The sequence below is a fragment of the Fistularia commersonii genome, chromosome 18 (assembly GCF_037954325.1).
Source record: "Fistularia commersonii isolate RoL2024-O1a breed Wild chromosome 18, RoL_Fcom_v1.0, whole genome shotgun sequence".
NCBI lineage: Eukaryota > Metazoa > Chordata > Actinopteri > Syngnathiformes > Fistulariidae > Fistularia > Fistularia commersonii.
In genome coordinates this window covers 14,919,611-14,930,000 of record NC_141301.1, presented here as the reverse complement: position 1 = coordinate 14,930,000, position 10,390 = coordinate 14,919,611, and the positions used below count along the sequence as shown (strand labels likewise).

General features: G+C 45.6%; 1 protein-coding gene across 8 annotated transcripts in view; it reads left to right on the top strand.

The window, feature by feature from the left end:
* The window catches only part of plch1 (phospholipase C, eta 1), a 64,791-nt gene that overhangs the window by 11,984 nt on the left and 42,417 nt on the right, over positions 1–10,390 (top strand). Inside the window, exon 1 of one of the 8 annotated variants that reach the window (XM_086165016.1) lies at positions 5,731–6,077. The exons of the other annotated variants lie outside the window; for them this stretch is intronic. Coding sequence (XP_086021142.1) covers positions 5,882–6,077 — 196 coding nt within the window. The 5' untranslated portion in view covers positions 5,731–5,881. Of the gene's footprint in view, positions 1–5,730; positions 6,078–10,390 lie in introns of those variants that run through there. 8 annotated transcript variants of the gene reach the window in all.

Below are 10,390 nucleotides of genomic sequence, written 5' to 3'. Positions count from 1 at the left end.
GACACTGGAGCTCCCGGAGCTCCTCAGAGGAGCCTGGATGTTGCTGAGAAACGCAACATATAGGAGGACCATAGGAGGACCACGGGGTGTGAGGGTCGATCTTCTCATCCAGCACCTCAGAGATGACCTCCTCGTGCGTGCCGTCGGATGGTGACAGTTGAGGAGCAGTATGTGGGAAGAGGGTTGTTGTCAGCGGCCCGAGGGGGTCGGAGAACATCAGCTGTCCTTCATTCTGCTCGTTTCATCTCCACGTTTGGTCCGAGGAGCCTCCCGGCGTCGGCCGCTCCTCAGAGACGGAGGGGGTGATGGAGGGCCGAGGCTGCGGCTGCCGTTCACGACGTGCAAGAAATGGCTTTTTCGTGCAAAAATGTGTTTCGACCGGAGCGTCTCCTCCGCGCCGATGAGGATGATGATGATGAGTCTCAGCACGTTCCTGCTTCCTGTCCTCGTCCTCCTCCCTTCTGTCGCTTCGGGGCAGAGAAGCAGCGAACAGACACCCGGAGAGCCAACAAGCTCTGATCTCAAAATCTTCTTTCTGTAGCCGCTGGACTCGATTAGCTTTTTTTTTTTTTTGTAAACCCCTCTAAAAATCAAGTGCAGTCGCTACGAGAAGAAGATTTTGACCGGACTGAACCGTGACCTGGATGAGCCAGAACCACGTTTACGCTTCTTATTTCCCTCTCTGCTTGTAAAAAGAAATTATTTCCAGGAAAACACACCACTGATTCCATCCAAACAGGTCTTCTTCAACCTAAATAACACACCCCTGATAGCTGGTGATCCCCAGAGGCCACACACACACCCACACACACACGGTTTGCCCCCCCCCCCCACCTCGATTAATTTGAACGCACTTCCATCTGATCAACAAGCGCACAAATATTGATGTAAAATGCAAATATGATATATCACGGTCTTAACGCTTGTCCGTTAGCAAATCATCCACAAACGTTTACTTAGCTGTTTCCTCTCCTCGGCGATTAATGAGCTTCCTGGAGGCTTTGCTTGTCTCCGTTCCACCGCCAGCACATTTGGGGCTCCTCATTGCGCCAAGGATGGAAACTGGATTGGCACAAACAGCTTTTTTTTTTTCCAGATCCGGTCGAGATCAGACAGTTTGCTCTGCTGATGGATCCAGATCCACTCCCGGTGATCACATGCAGGATTTCAGCATGATGCTTTAATCTTGCAGGACATGTCAACAACACTATATGCTGAATGTGCAAATAGCCAAGCAAACACATATGCAGGGAAGCACACAAATACACACCCACACACACACACACACACACACTCCTCCACTCGGGGAGCCCCCCGTAGCATCTCGGTCAATGGCGTTATCATGCTGCAGTTGCCATGTGTTTATTTCTATTCCGGTGCTGGTCTGGGCCGCGTTCGTTCCCCCCGGGGAAACCTGGGAACTCATTTGTAGCGGCGGCGACTTTAGCGCTGCCCTCAGCGCTCTTAATTAGGCGAGCCGAGTGAATTTGAGATAAGACGGCTGACTTTTGCTCGCCCTTTCTCCCTGTTTCCCTACCTTTTATTTTGCTCATTGAAAATAGGTGCAGCAAATCATTTGGAGATGCCGCACAGGCTGTCTAATTAGCAGGCTTTTAGAATTTGAATGTGTTTGGCTGGTGGACATCACCATCTCTGCTGCTCTGCAACTAAAGCCTGGAAAAAACAGCATTCCATATGCTTCCTCTAACATTAACATATGGATGTATGTATGCATGCATGAATGAATGTATGCATGGCCATGTTTTGACGTGCACGTGTGTAGACATGGATTTCTGTATGCACGTATGTATGACATCATGCTGCTTGAAAAACTTGAGAAAGCAGCATTCCATATGTTGCCTCTTTCATTAACATATGGATGTATGAGTGCATGCATGCATGTATGTATGAATGAATGAATGAATGCATGGATAAATGTATGTATTCATGTATGTATGTGCATGTATGTACACACACACACACACACACACACATATATATGTATATATGCATGCATATATGTACATATTTAACTCGCATTCCATTGCTCTTTCATAAACACATGGATGTAAAACATACATTTATGCATGCATGCATGTATGTATGTATGAATGAATGAATGCATGGATGTATCTATGTATTCATGTATGTATGTGCATGTATGTTCATATATATATATATATATATGCATGTATATATGTGCATATGTATTTATGTATGACATTATGCTGCTGTTCAACCAAAGCCTTGAAAAACTCGCATTCCATGGCTCTTTCATGAACATATGGATGTAAAACATACATTTATGCATGCGTGCATGTATGTATGTACGTATGTATGTATATATGTATGTATGTATGTATGTATGTATGTATGTATGTATGTATGTATGTATGAATGAATGAATGAGTGCATGAATGAACATATGTAAATGACATCATGCTGCTTTGCAACCAAAGCCTTGAAAAACCTGTATGGATGCATGAATGAATGAATGAATGTATGTATGTATGTATGTATGTACATGTATTTACATGCATGCCTGTATACATGTACATATGGATGCATGTACGTACGAATGCTGCTTGAAAAACTTGAAAAACCAGCAGTCCATATATTGCCTCTTTCATTAACTCATGTATGTATGTGCATGTATGTACGTATGTATATATGCATGTATGTGCATGCGTGTAAGTGAGTGTGCTCACACCTTTAAAAAGCAAGTAGGTATTTACACATGGATGACAGAAGGACAGGGTTATTCTTACGGATGTTTGGGTTCAATTTTTTTCCATCATACATCCAGGGAATAGGAAACCGGGTCGAGGCCGAAACACGGAAACTAATACAAGGGAATAATTTAAACCAAATCCACAAACACCCTTTTTTTCCCCTCACTGTGATGAAAAAACACTTTCATTACATTGTGTTTTAAAGGTTTTAGTAGAAAGCCGCGGTTTGATCAGGAAGTCGGAGTGTGAAACGGAGGAAGGGGATACGCAGAGGTCGGCATCCTAATCTCCCGAACCACAGGGGCGCCTCTGTTTGGGTTGTTTTTTTTGACACTCCACATCAAACACTCGCGGCCGAGTGAATGACGGCCGTTGTTTCTCGAGCTCAGAGGTCAATAGTCACATCGTGAGATCGTGAGATCGAGTTGTTGTTTTTTTTTACAAATTCCGCAATTCTGTCCGAAACACAAAAGCAAAAAAAAAAAACACACAAACAAGAAAGTCAATTAGTAAATAGAAGTATAACCTAAATCCAGAAACCTTCTCCTCAGGGCCGAAATGTCACCCGTCGCAGGTTCTGGAGGCTGGATCAGATCCTGGATCTGCGGCCGATGCACAAGCGATGAGGCAACACGTTGTTATTGATCCATCACGGGGCGACGCCTGGCAGCGAGCGCCACCATTTATCATTCCTATTGATCGCGATCGAAGGTGCTGTATTGGTTTTGTTTCACGGCAGACTTAAAGCTGTGATGAGCTGCTGTGTGTGTGTGTGTGTGTGTGTGTGTGTGTGTGTGCTGTCTCTATGCCGCTAACTGCGCTTCAGGTTGACATGTTTCCACAACAGGGTGTTTTTGCTTATTTTATTTGTGATGCGGTTTGAATCAGCCAGAGAGACGTTTTGATTGTTGGTTTGTAGTTTAGCACTTGATTGTTTTCAAATTAGCGGGAAATGTAAGGATTGATTGAGTCTGATCTAAAAGATGTGTATCGATGGAAAATCGGTGGGATATAAAATGAAAAATTATAGAAATGATTTGAAAATTTGCATGAAATCACTAAAATTTTGTTAGTAATTGGTAAAAAGACAAGTCTTATGTCGCCATAGCCAATCACAGGCCTCCATTGCACTGACAGCCAATCATCTTCCTCCATCTAACCCTCTCCTCGCACACCAACTAACTTCCTGTCCTCCTTCCCTCCATCCATAAATAGATCCTCTCTGGTCCTCCTCTCCTCCTCCAACCTCCTGTCTTCTCCTCTGTCCGTGTCCAAACCATCTCCAGATCATCTACCATCTGGTCCCTCTGATGGACTCCATCCTGATCCTGTCCTGGTTCCACATCTTCACCCTCGCTGCCTCCCATCTTCTCCTCAGTGTTTCCAAACCAGACACCGTGGCTGGTTCTTCACCTCCACTCCTTGGAGCTTCAAGCTCTGCTCGGGTTCCTCTCATTCACAGCCGTGTGTTCATGTCATCCCTCTCCTCTCCTTCCGCCTTACTGGCAGACAATAATCAGGTCTGTATGTTGTGTGTATCTATACACACATCTTAGATGTATGCATCTAAATACACACAACATGTAGACATAGACATAGACTCACACACACACATGCACCATATATATATCCCAGAAATACACACACACACACACCAGATATATCTCAGAAATACACAGATACACACACACACCCACACACCCCCATACACAGGAACATATACATATCATGTATACACACAACATAAAAATACCTCTCACGTGCGCTCTCTGACAGAAAAAAAAAACATAGAAACACACACATACACACACACACACACACACACACACACACACACACACACAGAGTTTGTGTCTGTACATATTTATGTATGTATGTATGTATGAATATATATATATAGTGTGTAAACACACAACAAATATCAGATATATCTCAGAAATACACACACACACACACACACACACACACACAGAACATACACATACAACAAATACCAAGAAATACTCACACACACACACACACACACACACACACACGCAGAGGAATAATTTACATATTGTGTATACACACAACATGAAAATACCTCTCTCTGGTGCTCTCTCTCTCTGACAGAAAAAAAAACATAGAAACATACACACACACATACACACACACACACACACACACACACACACACACACACAGATTGTGTATGTATATATTTATGTATGTATGTATGAATATGTATATATATAGTGTGTAAACACACAACAAATATCAGATATATCTCAGAAATACACACACACACACACACGCAGAGGAACATATACATATTGTGTATACACACAACATGAAAATACCTATCTCGCGTGCTCTCTCTCTCTCTGACAGAAAAAAAAACATAGAAACACACTAACACACACACACACACACACTAACACACACACACACACACACACACACACACACACACACACACACACACACACACATATATCTATATATGTTATATCATTAATAAATTGCAAACCACTGGTGCTAAAAATCCCACGAGGCGTCACGTCTAAGTTGTTGCTTTGGCCAAGAAGAGGCCATTTTGTTCATCAACCCTCTTTATTTTTATCATTTTCAGGGTCATTTTAGGAAGTTTTATGAGATTTATCTCCGCATCCCATCATCATTACATCAGTTCCGGAACAACCGGGAACATTTTGATGCGAGAGTCAAATCTTGTTTTGGCGTCTCACCGGGCTCGGTCGTGAACGTTATGTCATCGCTCTCATCCTTGTTCCTAATGAACCCCGTAGATCTGGAGAAGCTCACATCTGCCGCGCTCCTCTCCTGCTCCTCCTGGTAATCCCTTCATAAAGCACACAATGGCGGAGCCGTTAAACGCCGGACCTTAATCCATACGTCGGGGGTGGGCCGGCGGCCGCGCACGTTATGAGAAACATCATAGAAAGATCAGAGGGAGGCGGACGGGCTGGGCGGGAGGTGGGAGCCGGGCGCCGATGAAGAAGGTGTGTTTTCAGCGAGGGGACCGTCAGATGAGGGCGGCATCACGTATGAGAAGGCGGCGGAGAAGACAAACAACGGGAGTTTTTGGGTTTTATTGACATTTCCGGGATGAAGATCACTCCTCCCGGCGACTGAAGCTACAGGTGGAACTAATGGAGAAAAAAATGGAGAAAACTTGTGCGGTTTTTGGCTCGTCTGCGTTGTTTCGACCTAAAATAGGATCCGTGGTCACCTGCGGCCCCGAGGAAAAATCAGCCGTGTTAACCGTCGCCACCCTGCTTGCACGCAATGTCTACCACATCGGAGGCACGCTTGCCGTGCCCAAAAAATGCAGGCTTGCACAGATCGGTAAGTCGGACGCGGCGCCCGCAGCTAATATTCAATTCGTGTTTATTCATCCGAGTGTGTGTTTCCGGGCCGTGACGACGAGCTCGTCCCGATTGTCGATTGTTGTGTCCCGTGGACAGACGGCGAATAACATTTTGATTAAAGTTCAGCCGCCGAACAAACCTCCGGGTCACGGCGGCTCTAATAAACTCTGACATCTCGGACGGGTTTGGATGGAACGCGGCGGCTTCGCCGGGTTTGGGGGGGAAACGTGTGTCGCATGAATAGTGCATGAAGGATCATGCAGATGCTGGTGAATATTAATTAATGTAGTTATGAATAAATTATGATAAATCTCTCACTTCTACTCTTTCCTCAGACCAAATAAAGATGTGTGTGTGTGTGTGTGTGTGTGTGAGCGCGTAAACCCCTGGAAATCAAATTACTCCTGCAGAGGATCTCAGAGCAGTTTAGATTAAAAACAACATTTCTGATCCAGAATAATGAGAACTGCCGTTGTTTACACTGTGATGCCAGGTGCTGTGTGTGTGTGTGTGTGTGTGTGTGTGTGTGTGTGTGTGTGTGTGTGTGTGTGTGTGTGTGTGTGTGTGTGTTGCGTTGGCTTTTCTGTCCCGGGCTGATCTTTATTGCACGCGTCTGAGGGAGGACAGGCTTTGTTCAGGTTATCACACACACACATCTCCATCTCCATCTCCATCTCCATCTCCATCAACCGTCCCATTAAAATATGTTTGAATTTCCGAGGCCCTCTGTGGAACAACAAAGCTTTGATCTGCTATCTCTGCTCCACGCCGACACACACACACACACACACACACACACACACACACACACACACTTTGCTAGTGTCTTATTTTCCCGGAGAGAAACGGTAGTAAAAATGGGGTCAGAATAAAGTTAGCGTCTCTCCTCTTCAAAAGCTGACAATCATGTATCTTCAAGTCGATGGGATTTTAAAAAGGCTTTTTATCATCACCTGCCTGCTTGGATTACCGTCGGCTGCTTGGAAATCTGCATCTACGGAGAGTTCACGCGGCAGCAAAGGGGCGGGACTGCGGATAATTTGGGCGTCTCGCTTGAGGAAACATGACCAGGAAGGATCTTATGCAAACATCTGGACCTGGGCGGCGGTTTCGAGCAGAAAGAAGGTCCCTGCTTGGATTCCCACAGCGTGTGGAGCCTCCTTGTATCTGGCAGGGGTTCCTCAGGGTTCCTCAGTCCAAACACATGCAGGAGCTGTGAATTGTATAAGGCAGAATGGATAATAAACGAATGAGTGGCTTCACGTCATCTTTATGTTTTCACTCATTCGTTCATGGTTGTGCGAACCATCTTCTTCTTCTTCACCTTCTCTGAGGTTCTTCAGAGTTGTAGGACATCTGGATGAGACGCTGAACGTTCAGGTGCTTCCATATGAGCGCCAAGATCTCCCGGTCCGGCCGGAATCGGCTCCAGAACTCCTGAGCGCTGGTCAAGTGGAACAGATGATGAATGAATGACTGAATATCTGAACCGGTGACGGTGAAAAGATCTCACAAGCAAATTGTTATAAATCAACGTCCTTCTCAGCCGCTCGACATGAAGGTAGAAGCTCCACGGAAGGAAGGCCGAAAAAGCAGGATCCGGAAAGCCTTCCCTTCTTCGACGTCGTCGTCACGGACGATGGGACGGGTTTCGCGTGTTCTTGACGAAACCTATTTCCTGCTTCGCCCGCTGACGCTCCTGTAATCGCGGCCGACCGGCCAATCAGAACGATTTTCCCTCCGACTGTTTGTTCAACAGGCTTCGTGGAAACGGCACTATTTTCAAAGTTCCTTTGTGCTGTGGGTTGTGCTGGATTTTCCTTTTAAAAAAAAAAACAAAACGGAATAATTCTCTTTTCTCTCAGTTTCCCTTGAAAAAATACATAATAAATCCAAGAGCTCGGACTCTTGGAAACACACACTTATTATTTACGCTCCAGCATCTGTCACCTCTGTTACGATGCTACATTTCCAGCGCGCGGGACGCCGGTTTCGTCCGAGTTTGTAAAACGGCGTGAGATTTGAGATCCAGGCCGGGGATTGAAGATCTGATCGGCGGCACTTGACTGCTTCTCCGCTGGAAGTCCTTTTGTAACCAAGCGGCGGATTTCAGACGTCTCTGCGGGATGAATAATGTAGCGTCGCCTAGTTCCAAGTCTCTGATTAATTATTTTCCACGGTTTTGACGCGCCTTCGGTGCCCTGTTATTTTTCCGCGGCGCCGAGGAGGTTTCAGCGCAGCGGTCGCTCCGGCGCGAGGTTTTTATTCACCCCTTTGTCAAATAATGAGAATGATAAAAGTGCAAATGTCAATTTGAATGAAAGGAACTTTACCGCTATTATCCCGGGGGGAGGTCAGAGCGCGACGCGAGAAATCCCTCCGTCCATCCATTTCCTCGTCGTTTTACCAAACCCCGAGCCCCTTTCTTTGTGCTTCTCTCATTTTATCCCTTAAGTGCCCGAATATTATTGGACCCGCTGAGCAGAAAAGGCGAGGAAAAAGCAGAAACAATCTTCGCTTGTGACCCCTGAGCCATTTCCATGAAAATTGGATGTTAAAATACACATTCTGGAGTAGTTTCCAGCAGCAGCCCGCTGGTATAAGGGCCGCCTCGGAGAAGCTCTTCGTTCATGAATGGATGCATTTTTAGCGCCGCAACTTGCTATCTGTCATTATCTGACGGCGAACATCATCATGGGACTCTTGGTGACCTCTGCATCGGCGAGCGCGAGGTATATATCGCTAGATTTGGGCTTTTGCTTTTCGCTTTACACATCGCCATCTGCAGACTTCTCTGGCCTCCTTGTTAACGGCGCACACCTGCTATCGATCACCTGATTGATCACACCTGAACCTGATTACCTGCAATCAGGACCAGCATAAACACACCAGCCTCAGCCAGCGGTTCAAGAACGTTCCTGCATGGCTCCTTGGTCCGAGCCCACACGGCTGGTCGGCTGCTCGGGCTTTCGGATCGCTCGGTAACTCGCTCCTTACCCGTTCTCCTGTCCGATTGAATTTTCGACCAATAAAAACATTGAAAGTAACCCTCCCGTGCTGCAGTTGGATCCATAAAAAAATGCTCCCACTGATGACCCTGTAGTTTTAGCTTGTTCTTTCTAGAATGAAGTGACAATCCGCCAAGAGGCTTGTAACTTTAAACTGCTTTAACGTGGAAGGTGCACAGATAATGCGAAAGTAATTGATAATTTAACGGGTGTAAAAGCCGTGCAGGACTGATTTGATCCTCCGGTGCTGATCGGTGATGTCTATTTTTGTTGAATGATGGAAGTTAAATTCTCCAAACTCAGTCCGATAAGTGCAGCGGCGCCAGATTGGTGCGAGTCGAAACCCCTTTGTCAGAAATTTTGTTCTCGAGCTCCCTCTTTGGGTACCCGCTTCCAGTTAAGGAATCCAGTTGCAGCTTTGGTCTTCTAATCCGCTGGGAGACGGGCTTCATAACGCAAACGGCCTACGTGTTTCTTGCACGGCTCGATGTAAATATAAGCAAAGCCGTTCTCAGACAAACCTAGTTGGGTCAAACAGAGGGGGAAAGCATTGTAATTCAGCGTTTACCTGCAGAATGATGCCAATCCTCCAGCTTCAATGCCAATGCATTGAAGTCATGTTCTGCTTGAAGTGGCCTTTATTTTTGGATGGGCTGTTTTCACGCCTTGAGCTTCTCAGAGTGTATGAGTGTTTAATTGCAAAAACAAACATGTTGGACCTTCTGTTTTCACAACCACTGGTTGTTCCTCGTCACCTTGACCTGCACTCCGTTCTGATTTATCCTTTTTGACATGTTTGAGAGAAACCCTTTACGAGTTAACGACCATTTTGTTTGCTAATGTAAATATTAGCATTCAGGTGACTCTTCGACACATTTCTATGCACAGCGTATACAGTAACACGCTTGCACATCCCCCATTCGTGCACGTAAGCGCAGGCTCTGCTAATGAGGATGAGTTTTGCTCTGCTGTCTGTCGTCCCCTTTCCTTTACGCCGGCTGTCACAGGAAGTAAGAAGTTTGAAGTCTCATCTTTTATCCCGGCTCACTTCTCTCCCTGCCTCCATGTTCAAGTGTCTTTTGTTGTTGGATTTAATGGCTTTCCTTTCGGTTTACATGCAAACGTGTAGTTTTTGTGTGCAACAATGCAAAGAGGACATCGCCATAGAAACGATTCTGTTGTGCATCGCAAAATAAAACAAATATGGAGGGTGTGAAATAATACAGCGTGAACGTGCAAACGGTTATGTGGGATCCACCAAGGGATGAGGATATTTCAGGAA